Source organism: Syngnathus scovelli, chromosome 11 (genome assembly GCF_024217435.2).
Source record: "Syngnathus scovelli strain Florida chromosome 11, RoL_Ssco_1.2, whole genome shotgun sequence".
NCBI classification, from domain to species: Eukaryota; Metazoa; Chordata; class Actinopteri; order Syngnathiformes; family Syngnathidae; genus Syngnathus; species Syngnathus scovelli.
The window spans coordinates 9,849,052-9,863,227 of record NC_090857.1 but is presented as its reverse complement, the minus strand read 5'-3'; the positions used below and the strand labels follow the sequence as shown (position 1 = coordinate 9,863,227).

At 42.4% G+C, this 14,176-nt stretch overlaps 4 protein-coding genes across 7 annotated transcripts; 2 read left to right on the top strand and 2 right to left on the bottom strand.

The window, feature by feature from the left end:
- Positions 1-270: 270 nt before the first annotated feature.
- rrp9 (ribosomal RNA processing 9, U3 small nucleolar RNA binding protein) lies at positions 271-3,494 on the bottom strand. Of its 2 annotated transcripts, none has more exons than XM_049733009.2 (15): positions 3,291-3,494; positions 3,080-3,168; positions 2,896-3,008; positions 2,757-2,824; positions 2,641-2,682; positions 2,448-2,574; positions 2,243-2,367; positions 2,079-2,171; positions 1,809-1,909; positions 1,579-1,713; positions 1,325-1,387; positions 1,080-1,237; positions 807-886; positions 646-719; positions 271-418 (listed from the first exon to the last, which is right to left on the bottom strand). In XM_049733009.2, the coding sequence occupies exons 1-15, from the start codon at positions 3,363-3,365 to the stop codon at positions 316-318; spliced, it is 1,446 nt and encodes a 481-aa protein (XP_049588966.1). In that variant the 5' UTR covers positions 3,366-3,494; the 3' UTR covers positions 271-315. The 2 variants fall into 2 exon arrangements, with proteins under 2 accessions (XP_049588966.1, XP_049588967.1); XM_049733010.2 differs by having other exon boundaries at positions 1,092-1,237; positions 3,291-3,493.
- Positions 3,495-3,597: 103 nt separating this feature from the next.
- LOC125976965 (uncharacterized) lies at positions 3,598-6,936 on the top strand. Of its 3 annotated transcripts, none has more exons than XM_049733015.2 (6): positions 3,598-3,925; positions 4,128-4,284; positions 4,375-4,522; positions 4,782-4,957; positions 5,034-5,262; positions 5,588-6,936. In XM_049733015.2, the coding sequence occupies exons 2-6, from the start codon at positions 4,144-4,146 to the stop codon at positions 5,728-5,730; spliced, it is 837 nt and encodes a 278-aa protein (XP_049588972.1). In that variant the 5' UTR covers positions 3,598-3,925; positions 4,128-4,143; the 3' UTR covers positions 5,731-6,936. The 3 variants fall into 3 exon arrangements, with proteins under 3 accessions (XP_049588972.1, XP_049588971.1, XP_068508471.1); XM_049733014.2 differs by having other exon boundaries at positions 3,600-3,925; positions 4,372-4,522; XM_068652370.1 differs by lacking the exon at positions 3,598-3,925 and having other exon boundaries at positions 3,977-4,284; positions 4,372-4,522.
- An 83-nt stretch (positions 6,937-7,019) lies between these two features.
- cav4a (caveolin 4a) lies at positions 7,020-8,931 on the top strand. The gene is made up of 3 exons (XM_049733016.2): positions 7,020-7,400; positions 7,701-7,888; positions 8,005-8,931. Exons 1-3 carry the CDS (start codon positions 7,179-7,181, stop codon positions 8,153-8,155), a joined length of 561 nt encoding a protein of 186 aa, XP_049588973.1. The 5' UTR covers positions 7,020-7,178; the 3' UTR covers positions 8,156-8,931.
- On the bottom strand, positions 8,861-13,442 carry LOC125976964 (isotocin receptor-like). The gene is made up of 2 exons (XM_049733012.2): positions 12,310-13,442; positions 8,861-9,753 (listed from the first exon to the last, which is right to left on the bottom strand). The coding sequence occupies exons 1-2, from the start codon at positions 13,226-13,228 to the stop codon at positions 9,521-9,523; spliced, it is 1,152 nt and encodes a 383-aa protein (XP_049588969.1). The 5' UTR covers positions 13,229-13,442; the 3' UTR covers positions 8,861-9,520.
- Between the last annotated feature and the right edge of the window lie 734 nt (positions 13,443-14,176).

Sequence of the window (14,176 nt, the reverse complement as noted above, 5' to 3'; positions counted from 1 at the left end):
ATACACTGTCTGGATATTAACAATTTTTGCTCCACAAGCTAACTGCTAATCATTATAACAGCAAGTGACTGTATTTGCTAAACAATGACAAAGAACCTCCCATTAACAACACAGTGTGGTGTTACTTTCTTACGCTACAGAAAGTTTTAAATGGTACTGGAAAACCAATTTGAGCTTTCCTACAAAAAGATACCAATATAATTCTCATCTCACATTTATATGATGTCAAATTCAAATATTCTCAGTGTTGAGCAAACAAAGGAATCAGTCTTAAGCTTTGAAACAATTTTAATTCACAAAACAAAAATAAGTCCACTATTCTGTTGTAAGGGCTTCATCTTGATTGGTAGGTTTTCTTTTAAGGGGAATGATACAGATTCCATTGCGGGCCTCTTTTTGTCTCCACCATCGACCCAACCTGCACAGAGACAGATGACATTTTAATACCACAGTATACTCTTTCTATTAGCTCATTTTTGTTCATGGGGATTCCATTAGTGGTATTTACTAATAACTGAATTTGACCAGCCAGCAGGTCAAATGACCTTTTTCGTAATACGAAAGTAGAACACTACCATCTAGTGGACAACATCTGATGCTAAAAAAGATGTCAGGGAACGGTTGTCATGGAAACAGCCATATTACCTGTGTTCCTGCCCGACACCCGCCACCAAGAAGTGACCAGAGTGCGAAAACTTCAAGCTGTTGACAAAACCGACCTGAGCGAGGGAAAAGAAGTACGCAGAATAAGAAAACACGAAGGCGACGTGTTGTGTGAAAGTCAGTCCATTCCAAGTTGCTCTTACCAGTGGAATATGGAAGAGAGGCTCAAGCCCTCGATAATTCGGACTGCATTTCCACACTTGCACCTGCGAGTTGCTGGAACCTGTGAAACAGAAGCTATAGTGACTTTGGATCAACGTATTGGTCTTGTGTCCAAAACACTCAACCAAATGGAAACATGTGCCTGTCACACCGAGCGGAATATATTTGCATATATTCAACAAGCCTTAATGAACGTGTGTGTGTGTGTGTGTGTGTGTGTGTGTGTGTGTGTGTGTGTTGGGAAGGACTCTCACAGCCAGAGGCACCTGAGGCTACGACGTCGCTATTCTGAAGCGCGGCTACCGCGGCGACCCAGTGAGGCTGCTCCAGCCCGGGGTCTCCATGGCAACCGTGAGCCTGCTTCACCGTGCTGAGGGGCTTCTTCTTATTGACGCTCCAAAGACACACAGAGCTGAGGAGGTGGGACCAGAAACTGAGTCAGACTGACATGCTAATGATAATGACAGGGGTCCAAAGTTTTGCTGATGACAGAACGTACCCGTCGTCAGCTCCTGTGATCATGTGCTCCTCGTTGATGAGCTGGATGCAATCGATTGAACCCCTGGAAGAAACAGTCGTGTCAAATTAAAAGTGGCTTCTGCCTTTTGATTAACGCCAGCCACTACAATGCTTCCATTTAACATTGACCGGGACTTTTACATAAACCACTGTCGGTTGGCTGTGCGAAACTAAATTTAAAAAAGCTTAGTGTTAACTCACTGGCGCCATCAAGTGACACACGCAAGCACTCACTCGTGGCCGTGGAAGACCAGCTGCGACTCCTCTGCGATCTTCCACACCCGCACGCTGTGGTCTCGGCCGCCGGCGGTCACACAACGTTCTCGGCTTAAGCAGTCCAGTCCCGTGATGGCGTCCTGATGGCCGAAGCTGTTTAAAGTCATCAAGGGCAGGTAAATGTCAACAATGTCAAGATTCAAAATTACTTTGTAAATGCTGATATATATTTTTAAGGTGTCACTCACAGAGTTTCCACATATGCGTTTTCATCCACATTCCACACTTTGATGGAGCGATCATGTGAGGCACTGTACAGATCGTGAGTTCCCCTCCTGAACGAGAGACCCTGCAAGCAAACAAACAAGCTTCTTCATGTGTTGAGGTGGGATCTTGACAGCGCAGTAATGTGGCCTTAAAAAGAATCTGACCACCCCACAAAAGCTAGACTGATAGATAAATCAACACCCTAAAAGTAAATCAAATAAATTAAATCCTGATGATAGGCGACTACCTACCGACACGGGGCCTTTGTGTCCTGTGAATTTGTAGAGATGCTTGCACGTTTCAGCTTCCCAAATCATAATCAGTTTATTCATGTCTCCGGTGGCCTAAATAAAGACCAAGTTTTTTACTACTCAAACTGTTAGTCACGGTTTGCACTGTAAAAGTGAGTGCTCACCAAGTATTTGGCATCGGATGATATAGACATGCACAAGACTTGAGCCGTATGTCCAACATGGCGATCCTCTGTCCCTTTCCTTCCACCAGGTATGACATGTAGCTTTTTCCCGCTCTCGACATTCCCTGTAGAAAAAACAGACATCATTTAAAACACATATGAGGTCACCGCGGGCAATGCAGAAAATAAACTGACGGTACGTTACATTTAATTACGGAGCAGTCTTTTGCGGAAGAGAAGATGAACTTATCGTCAGGACTGATAACCAGGCAGGTTATTGGGAGCTTGTGTCCTCGTAACAGACGGATATCTGAAGCGTCAGGTGGTAATAGCTAAAAGACAAAAACAATACTTAATGGGTAAACCCACCCCACCAAAGACATTTTATTACTTCTTACATCTTTGGCAATGAACCGCTGTAGCTTTCCTTTCTGCTCAAGCTGTAAAAAAGAAAGAAAGACAATATTTTATACCGTTGTTCAGCACAGCATTCTTTCCAGAAATTGTGTCTTACCAATTCTTCTTGAAGTCTCCCCGCAATCAAATCAGTTTCAAATGAGTCATTTTCTATCTTTTCTTCCTCTATTCAAAACAGAATGAATAAGTATAAGAAAGTAGACTTAAGAAATGATGATATATAAGTAGAAGCTTACCTTGATCCTTTAACTGGTTGAGGTAAAGTTTGGCTAATCTCAGTTTCTTCTCCTGCGGTGTCTCATCATAGTCATAGTCCTCTTTGGCCTGACCTTTCTTGGGAACTATCGGACTGTCCAACAAAAATAGATATTGTTATTCTCTATATAAATACCTGCTAAATTTTTGACCCGAGTTGTCTACCTCTCTGTGTCAGAGTCGCTGGAAATCTCTTCGTTATACTTTGCTTTCTGTTTCTTGGCTTTGCCCTTCGCAGCCGGGTCGGCGTCACCCTGGGTCAAAGATGTTTAAAAATGAGATCGATCGCGACATGCAAGATTAAACGTGCAGGTATGCAAGGCAAATTCATTTAGCAGTGAGCAGTGGCTACTTCGCCCCGGTCCGCTAAACTTACTTTCCGCTTTGATGTCTTTATCCCCGTTTTTGCTACTTGGTATTTTTTTGACCCCTTGATAAAAAAAGATGACATTGTTGAAAACGTCTTAATACGAACTACTCTGGAAAAACGATCCCAACTTTCTTAGGATTCAAGTCAACATTGGACCCACATGGGTAGCATGCAGGTCAACCTAACCGACAATGAATTGGAATGAAGTCTGTTGCTGATTGGTCGATGCCTACTACATCCCGCCTTTTTAGAAATCTTTGCAATCTTATTGGTTCAAAGAAAATCTAGTAGAACAGGAAGCAGTCCTGTCCAAAATAAGTCCCCTGGAGAAAAATAAGTCTCGGTTTTGTTCCACGTATAAGATAAACTATTTAATAATTCTAATAGTTATTCGTGACATATTCGAACTATATATATTAAAAATAAATTTAATCTGTTTCCTCCACGAATTGAGCTCAAAACCTTACGAGCTACACATTTAACAGTGATATTATTACACGGGGATCCATGTACTGTAGTACTGCAGTAGTACTCTTACTTCCTCTACTACGCAGTATTTGCATGATATATTGCACTTGCTTTGTCCTCAGTGGGTGTCGTTGCACTTAAATTTCTCGATTCTCGATTTCTCGAGGGCCCAGGTGAGCTTCATTTCCACCACTGTATCCATAAAAATCGAATTTATTACATATTGTTTATCACGGTGAGCTAAGTAGGCTGCAGCCGAGGGGTCGAGCTGAGGACATGGCGTCAACTAAGTTTCCATTTTAGTCTCCCTCCTTGGCTGAAAGTTAGACGCCGATCGCTGGGCCGAACTTCACAAAATGTGTCTTCCCTCTCTAGATTTCCCTTGAACCTTATGCCACCCAAGAGAGAGGCGGGGGCGACCCCATCCCCGACGCCGCCGCCAAAGATGCTAAAGATCAACACGGTCCCACCGGATGATGGTCCAATGGAGGAGTTGGCCGAGTCCACTTACTCTCCTTTTTTCCACACCGAGGTATGATGTATCTCTTGTGAACGCTGCACACACAACGCGTTGTGCACTTCTTCCCAATTACAATCGTGCTTTCCTTTCACCCGACAGCAGGAATTTGAGGAAATTAATGACGAAGGGAGTCAAGGCATCCGAACGGACACCATCAGCCTGCTGATGAAGATAGAAGAGCTGCAGGCCCAACTCAAATATGAACGGCGATGTCGAATTCTGGCTGAGAGAGAATTGAGGGAGATGAAAGGTGGGCAGAAGGAGGAGAGAATATTTTTCTGTGTTCTCATAAATAAGATGGGTTGGTTCTCTGAATGTTCTGTTTGCATCCTGGTGAAGAGGATAATGCCAAGTTTAACTTTGTAGTTGGGACTGAATATTTATGTAAAGTTTGCAGTGATGAAAAAAATGTGTTCAAACTGTATGTTTGATCCAACAGTAAAAATGTTTTTCCCATTAGCCCAAGTTGTGTACATGCTTGCGCATAATGGTCATTTGTCTCGGCGCAGAGATGAACACCCTCATGGCGGAGATGCGACACACGGCTCATCAGCTCCGAGCCACGCTGGACCACGTTCTTCAAGGCGGTGACGCGACGATGGTGCCGCACAACTCCCAAGACGAAGACATCGCTTTCCTGCCGGGGCCCGAGGCCCAAACGGAAGCAGTAGGCGACAAGCCAGAGGTCAGCACTCTTTTGTCAGTGTCGCCGGGCCACGCTCCTTATGCGTCGTCACACTCAGGATCTTTCTCCCCCTCAGGATATCAACAACTACATGTACCTCGCTGAAGACCTCCGCGTTCCAAGAAATCTTTACGAGCATGTGGGCGAAATCTCCGACTACAAGAAATACACCGCCGCGCTGCTTATGATGCTTTTTGACAGAGAGACGTTAGCCACGCACTCGCTGCAGGGCCGCAGGAACACTGTGACTGGGGAGGAATGCTCCAAGCCCCAGCTCCCACCTGAGATCCTCAGGAGCATCATCAGTAGGTTGCTGATTGACAATATGAATGATTAATAATTCATCTTTAGCACTACCGTTGCAATGAGTACAACTTGAGTGAGATTTTTCTTCATCTTTTATTCATTCAGCTCTCGAAAGGTTCTGAGTTTGAATCTCAGTTTTGACCTTCCTATGTGGGATCAGGGATTGCCTAGCAACCAGTTCTGGGATGTACCCTGACCTAGAGATAGGCTTCTACTCATTACTACAAATTAGTGTCCGTGTGGGGATGTAGGATTCGACATCATCTCAGCAGTCTTACACAACCTTTTGATTTGTCTTCCTTATTGTGTGATCCCTCCCTCCAGATCACGTGCGGGTCAAGTTCGGTGTGGACAGCAGCCAGATCAGGACGGCCATCCGGACCAAGTTGAACAATGAGGACAAATTGCTCAAGAAGAGAATGGGCATGGTCAAAGTGGAACCCAAACCCAACAACGCGTCGATATGATCGATTCCACTCGAGGCTGCGTTTTGGCCTTCTTATCTGCTCGCGTGTGTGCTGTACTGTAACTGTGTGACAGGTCACCTCTCTTAATCTACATCATTCTGTGTGGTGCTTGAAGTAGGTTATTTTTATAGTAATAACTTTTTTTTTTATACACGGGACGGCGCTCATTATACAGTATTACATATCCTGTAGAGCATAGGTGTCAAACTCAAGGCCCGGGGGCCAGATACGTCCCACCACATCACTTTATGTGGCCTGCAAAGACAGATTTTGCATCGACTTTGTGTCACTACTAAAATTACAATGTCTTCACTTTTAAATAATAGAGGCATTGCTAGCAATTTTTATTACCGTTCATCCTTTTAGAATATTTGAACAATTTTTACTAGTTCAAAACTAGTTATTCATGGGTTTGTTGTGTAGCCTATACTGTATGTATATAGAACAAGTTGACACTCATAATGGCACTCCGAGGGAAACTATGACTATGATGCGGCCCGTGACAAAAAAGAGTTTGACACCATGGCTGTAGAGAAAATGTACAGCGCTTTTAAAGCTCACATATGATACAAAGTGGGTAGAGACTAGAAAGTTGTTACATTAGGGTTGTAGGTTTGCTTTGGCATCTGTGCAAAAATCTATTTGTTGGCCAATAAGAACACTATTGACGTTAATGGATGTCCAGCCCAAGAGGGGTCAGATATTTTTTATTTTTTTTTCTGTTCAATAAGCACCTTTGGTCGCCCATTTCTAAGCACACTTTCGCACTACTTGTTAATTGTTTAGATTCACACTGTTTAACTCTTTGGACTTAACATTAGCTTGTACAAGGTACTGATTATGTACAAAAATACAAAACAATACTTTCTTTATTTATATAACGCATTCACAATTCATAGTATAAGAGCTATATTCAAAAACCTTCCTTTTTTTGTATTACACTAAGATATATTGGTATCTCGTTTCATTCAAAGGGTCCAAGAGTTAATGAAACTAATTAAGCACCATCCACACTTTAAAATCAATGTGCAGGTATGTGCACATTAGGTTTTGCACTTTGTTGTTGTGCTTCACTACATTTGTGCCAATCATAATCTTTAGGGAACGGTTAGTCAATTTAATTCAACGTTATTTGTAAAGCACCTTATAAAAAAATGTTTTACAATTTTAAAAAATAAAATTCAATAAAACCAGACAACAAACCAAGATTCATATCTGTGGGACATATTACCAACTGAAATAATGCATATGCTTCATGTGTGTGGCCAGTATTTATATCCTCTCTATCGTCTCGCAGCTCAGGAAAGTGATCCAAGTTGAAAGCCCATCTGAAAATACCATCCAGGCCAACGCAGCCGTCCCAATATAGCGCCTCGCCGCGCCCACAGCTGACGGAGTTCTGGCCTCACTTGGACGTCTGTACCGACAGTACCGTGTTGCCTGTTTCAATGGACGACCTGAAGAAGGGGGGAGATTCCGAGGAAGTGGAGATTGACCTCGAGGACTCCAGTGACCCTGAGGATTATGATGGAGAGCAACCAGACTTCCTGTGGAAAGCGCCCACTGACGGGCAAGAAGAAAGTATTCCTTCGTCTTGTCTGGTGGATATCAGCGATACTAAACCTCTGCTCGATGTTCGCGACCCTCGAGGGATCAACGACTGCCTTAAGGTAGCAAAGTATTAATGTGCTATAACAGCTGAGATGGATTTCGTGACTTTCGTGACTTTCGTGAATTCTGGCTCAACAGAATTGTTTGCATTCTTTGTGCCATGACCTGTTGCAAGGCAGAATTTGTGGGGCACAATTATCTGTGCCCCAAAGGCCAGTGACAAAAATGTTTGTATTTTAACCACGCCCACATTTTCTGACACATTTCACGATTATCAATTGTGAACACTAGGATCAAATATGAAATGAATGAAAGAATATCTGCACAAACTTAACACCGTGTGTTCTTTTGGCACGCAGGTGACATTTGAGGATGTGATTGCTGAGCCGATGTCGGTGCGCAGCGGGGATCGAGTGTGGCTCTGGAGTCATGCTTTGTTTGAAGTCAGTCGAGTTTGGGTATACAGGATCATCTCAGTGCTTCTGGCCATCCCCATGTCTATCCTCTCAGGAATCCTCTTCGCCATCCTCAGCTGCATACACATATGGTAAGTGTGTAACTTCAAAACTTCTGATGTCAATAATTATAATTGTGACGTAATCTTGACTACCACGTTTGGGTACTAAGGGCAAAGGAGTCACTGAGGTGTGTTGTGTTCTCCAGGATGATCAGCCCGTGCATCAAGGGCATTCTTATAGGAACACGCTGGCTGCAGAACCTCTGGAACGTCGTCCTGGATATCCTTGTGCGGCCCTTGTTGACCAGCGTTGGGCGGTGCTGTAGCGGCTTTAGCGTTCACCTGGCCAAGGAATGACACAAACTCACCGGCACCGCCCACCAAGTGGATTACAACTGGACATGATGGGTATTTCACTACAGTGTTCATCATTATGTGTTTACAGCAACTTTGCTCAGAGTTCAATTTTGTGTGGGATTTGGAAACAATAACACATTTAATAGTTAGCAACAGTGTGTAGTTTACAACTTTATATGGCACAGATATTTCTACTTTATTTTCCTGTGACTTTTTTAAAATTATTTTTAAAAATGAATGAATTTCGGGGAAATTAAATCAAATAAGTGACCTCTTTAAATGAGTATAATTTACCACACTAGGAATGCATTTAACTGTTCATTATTGTTTTATGTTTGTTCCCGCGGCTTTCTCTGCTATGGATACCAAACGTCCTTAATAACTAAATATTTTGACGTGTCTTAAAATGCACGTAGTAAGTTTTTCTTTCTCATTCAATCATATTTACAAAAAGAGAACTGCAGGAAAGTGCTCCACATTCCCGCTAATGACAACATGTGGCCACAGGGGGCAGTCTTGGGCAGCCTTAAATCAGATAGTAGTACACCTACATTTGATACTATTCAAATCCCCTTACAACATGAAAGCAAATACAGTTAGGACAGAAATGGTGATCCAAGAAATGCTGATGAAAAACACAAAGAGCAGTAAATCTAAGCATATGATATTTGCAATGAGTTCAAAATTGGACAGGAATGGAAAACATTGACTGAAATGGCTCTTTATTGTATTACATGTGTCCTAACAAATTAAAATCATTTTACTACATTTCAAAATGGACTGTGTTCTAGCCGCTCCACCAGTATTGGCTCACTTTTGGTATCAACAGTGAGATTTTACGTAATTGACATGATGGAAGACGGTGCTGCAGTGGATTGAAAAAAAAGTCTAATACATATTTTATATTTAATGCATAGTTTGTCTTGAGTGCATGTTAATTTAAGTGAATGCATTTAGAGATTTGAGTTAGGGTTAACAGATCCTTTTGTTTAACCCCAGTTTGTTTCTTGTCGTTCAGGTAGCCTAGATGATGACAGTACTCGACCATATATGGATAAAAGTGTACTTATGTTTAATCAAAATCAAAGTCGCGCTTTCTGGCAAAAAGCCCAAATCTGACGAGATCCAGAACTTCTGTAATACGAGCATCACCCCCGCCACCACCCATGTTGTCATAAGAGCTGAATCACTCTAAAATGATAAAAATGGAGTTGGCCCACTATTTCTCGGTGGCTCAATTGTTCTTGGGGCAAGATCTCATTTTCGCTTCGTGACAAGTAGCCATGAAAAATTCTTTCTTGTTGTTTGGAAAGTATTTTTCCATTGAGACTGCCGAAGTAATGATGTGCCATTGAAGAGGAAGTCTCAGTGGGCCGACTCCCCTGTGCTAGACGAGTGCGAGAGGCTTTTGTGGTTGCTGTCCGTCTTGATGGCCGTGTTGTGATGGCGGCTGCTCAAGGATGCCGCCACATAGCGTCGACAGCAGAAGAAACCGCTTGTCACACCTTGGAACATGTGACCGGCGAAGAACATGTAGATCCAAGGGTTACAGCAGCTGTTCAGACTGGCCAGCAACATGGCAATGATGAAGGCCGTGTCTGTCAAAAAATGGAGGACTTTGCTCAGTCTGACTATGACACAATATTTTTTCTTAAAAAAAAAACAACTCATCCTCTGCTCCTTTGCACTTGAGTGGAAAGGAGGCATTCAAGAATTTCACTCGTGTATTTTATGTCCACAGTATATAGATCAGCCACAGCTTGGGCCAGCTGGGGAGATGTTACAAATCATTGGTGAGGTGAAGCGAGAACTTCAGAAACATCTGGCATTATAAGAAACCTTGAGGGATGCCACACAAAGTGAACTCTAAGTTGCCTGGTGCATTTCCATCGGAACAAGTATGATAAATGTTCTCCGACCAATGTGACTGTCTTGCATGGAAAAAAGTAATTTATTATTCATGGAAATGATGATAATTCCAGTGATCGGAGGCACAGAACACTGGGAGGGGGGCATTGGGGAAAGAGGAATTTTTTTTTGTTTTTAATCCTAATGGGGTGAAACAGATTTAAAGAGTGTCAAATGTTTTTTCTCCTGAAGGTGCTGACCTCTCACATGCTAGATGGAGCTTTGACATCAACTTGTCAATCCTGTTAAACATGGCCAGTGAAAAAAAATAACTATTCTGTAGGGAAATGCCCTCAATATTGTTTACATTTCTCCTAAGGCGGAGATGAAACACTTCATTTCACGCCTCTTTAGCGAGCGACGCCGCAAGAATGAAGACGAGATCATGTTGAAATCCAGAAGAGGATTACGATGACAACGCAATAATTTATTCGATTAGAGCAGAAGTTAAGCAAACATCGCATGAGTACACAAAGTCCCATTTGGACTTCAAGCCCTGTTGAGCTCATTATAGTGAACTTCCCTACATGGCTTCTAAACATAAGAACCGAGCGGGAATCCGGGGATAAGACCACAATGGAACTCAAAAGAAGTGAGGCAAAATAAGCGCACTACACGGTTGATTCACGCTCAACTAGTTTGATGTCGAAAGAAAATCACCATCAGCTGTCTCATTTCTTTCAATTGTTTATATGATATCATTATTGACATATGTGTGTGAGCAAATCCAAATATTATTATATTTATTGTTTTAAGAATAAAATAATATTTAAATATTTGTTTTCAAAGCTAAAATAATATTTAAATAACAATGAATTAATTGTAAAACATTTCCCCATTGATGACAATGAAGTATAATGCCCATACCAAGTCTATATCGCAACAAATTCATTATTAGAATCATTTTGTCAACACACATGAGATTTATGGCCTTGTGATTACAGTTCAATGCAATTTGTTATAAACACTAATTGACTATTTGGTATAATTTGTTCATTAACAATGGCTTTTTGATGTTTCTCCTTCTGGAATACATTCATCTAAATATGCATATTACCCCAGAATTACGGAAGGAAATTAAAAGACTTCTGCATGATTACACGTCAAGAGTAACTGAAAGATAACAACGTTTTAATAGTTCCCTGCTTTTGTCTCCACTCTCTGGAGTTCCAATTCCCCTCCATGGACTTTTTCCTTCCACTGATAAACACTGTCAGTGACACTCTCATTTACTGACTAGTTGTCCCATCGGGAAAAGGTCTGGTACACCATTCAGGGCCTTTGCTTGGGAAAGAAAAAAAAAATTTCAAAAAGAATGGCTCTTATCTCACGCGAGGAGGCAGGACAAAAGAATAACCTTCATCTGTGCTCAAAGATGTCTGTCCAAATTATTAGGCACACTTTTTGTATACGAACCAATGCCATCCAATACAGTTTCAAGGAAATTCATCCAACAATACGGCTGTATTTGCAGTAAAATTATGGAAGCTATTTCATTTGTTAAAAAATGTTAAATTTTTGCTAATAATTTGTTGAAATACATCAATGGCTTGTCTGTTCTCAAGTACCAATTTCTGCTCCTGGCATATTTGATGGCACTTAATTATAATCAATAACTTTGGTTCCTATGGAGGAAACAAATACTGTAATTTCAATTCAGATCTTCAGTGTGGAAAGAATTCATTTAAGTTTACAGTCAGGAACTATTAATTTAAAAAATGTTGTTTATTATTAGGGGGCAATGCTGACCATTCTAAGATCTCATGGAGAACAATGGCCCGAGAAAGTAACTATAATAATAATAATAATGGTTACACTTGACAAACCTATAAATTCCTTGTTGAGAATGTTAAAATTACAGTAAACCTGAGCATAATAATAGTTTGACATCAGACTTTGGAAGAGTGGGCTGGAATGGTCACCATGCAGACAATCAGATTAATTTAATATAAATATGATTCAATTATTTACACATAATACAAAATGAGTCCTTATTTTGTTAGGGAAATTAGCTATTTTCTAAACACTTTCTTTCTTTCTTTCTTTCTTTCTTTCTTTCTTTCTTTCTTTCTTTCTTTCTTTCTTTCTTTCTTTCTTTATTTATTTATTTATTTATTTATTTATTTATTTATATTCATTCATTCATTCATTCATTCAAAGTTCTTTACAGTACTCCTGTTTCATTTGGTGCGTGAATGTTACGACCCTCCAACTTAACGTGTACAAATAAATTTTGGGTATCTTACCTTCTCGTGGAGCCGCATCATCCCACGCAGACCACATTTGGACAAAGAAAAATGGGGTCCAGCATACGATGTAAGCCAGCACTACCACAAAAGTCATTTTCACTGTGCGAATCTTGGCTTTGGAGATGAGCCTGACGCTGCTCACCTGACAGAGGTGACGTGCGTCTTTGGATGACGAAGCCAAAACGTGCTCCCTTCTAGTTTTCAGGTTAAAGTTTTGCCAGATTTTGACACAAATGAGGCCGTAGCACACGCTCAGGACGCCCACAGGGAGGATGTAGATGCTGAGGGTCATCCATGTTATGTACACTTTTGCGCCCCACGGATGTACAAAGTCCCCCCAGCAGTCGTACACGCCGTTCCCAACGTCTCGCCGGGAGAAGATGTACATTTGAGGCGCGCTGAAGATCAGACTTAGCAGCCATGACGTGCCCACGCACACACGGTCCCGTCCCCTGCGCAATGGTCGGAGTGGCTGGCATATGGCCAAGCACCTGTCGATGGACATCAGCACCAGCATGTAGGTGGACGCGAACATGCCCACCACCTGCGCGTACTTCACCAGCCTGCACAGCACGTCCGGCCCGGAGAAGCGGAACGTGATGTCCCAGATGAGCTGCGGGAGAACCTGGAAGACGGCCACCACCAGGTCGGCGATACTAAGGTGCCTCATGAAGTAGAGCATCCGAGATTGGCGCGTCTTGGCGGCGCGGATGGCCCATAGCACGCACAGGTTGCCAGTGAGCGCGAGGAGCAGCACCAGCACCAGTACGGCCACTTCCGCTTTAGCCACTTCGTCATTTCGTTTTAAAGGGTTTACGGTGTTGTTGGCGGAGTGACTCCCGTTCTCAAACGCACGCCATCTGGCCCACGACGCGTTTTGGATCCGGGTGTCGTCCGCGCGTAAAAAGTCCTCCATCGTGCGTAAAAAGCGCAGACAGTGGTCACATCATGAAGCTGAAGGACACGCAATCTCCCACTGATTGGCTTCAATAATTGCTCAAACAACAAAATATAACATGAGATGATAGCAAATTGCGAGTTAAAGAACACAACTATTCACGTGTCTAAATCCACTGTGGACTGCTCTGCTGAGAGGCTTTATGGGCACAGCAGTCTCCTCCCCTAATCTCATTTTCCTCTGCGGGAAATTGATGGATTATGATCCATCTTTTTCTATTGGCCTGGTCAGCCACTTGCTAATCGTGCATGCGTGGCAAATCGGAGAATCTTGAGATTTCATGTTTATGCCATCGGCACATACTCAGTTTATGTGTGTGTTGCTGTTAGTGTTGACTCGTGAGTGAACAATTCGTTCAAAAGAACGTTTTTAATTTTCAGTGAACGAGAGTGAACGAATTCTTTTTTCAGTTCATATGACTTCAACCAGTAAGTGACGGTAATGCACATTGAAGCTGGTGCCACCTCGCCGTAAATCAAATCGAATAAGAAAATGACGCAACTTCCCGTTCACGAACGAGTCGTGAATTGCATTTCCCGTTCACCAACGGAACGGATTTGTGAGTGAACGAGTCAGTGAGTGAGTGATTTGCATTTCCAGTTCATCGCGAGAACGGATCAGTGAGGGAACGAATCCTGACTTTCCCGTTCGCGAACGAGTCAGTGGGTCAACTGCCTTCCTTCCCGTGCATCAACGGATCAGTCAGTGAATGTGTTGCGTCTCCTGGCGTGAACTATGTAAGCCAGAATGTGGATTTACGATTTGCCATGGAAAGAACCACTCACTGAAACACTTTTCTCCAAGCTAACGGCTAACTTTCTTGCATGAAGGGATACGCCGTTATGCAACAACGGGGAGATTATGCTTCTCTTTGGGTGATCTTGATTTTATAACACTCATTTAATA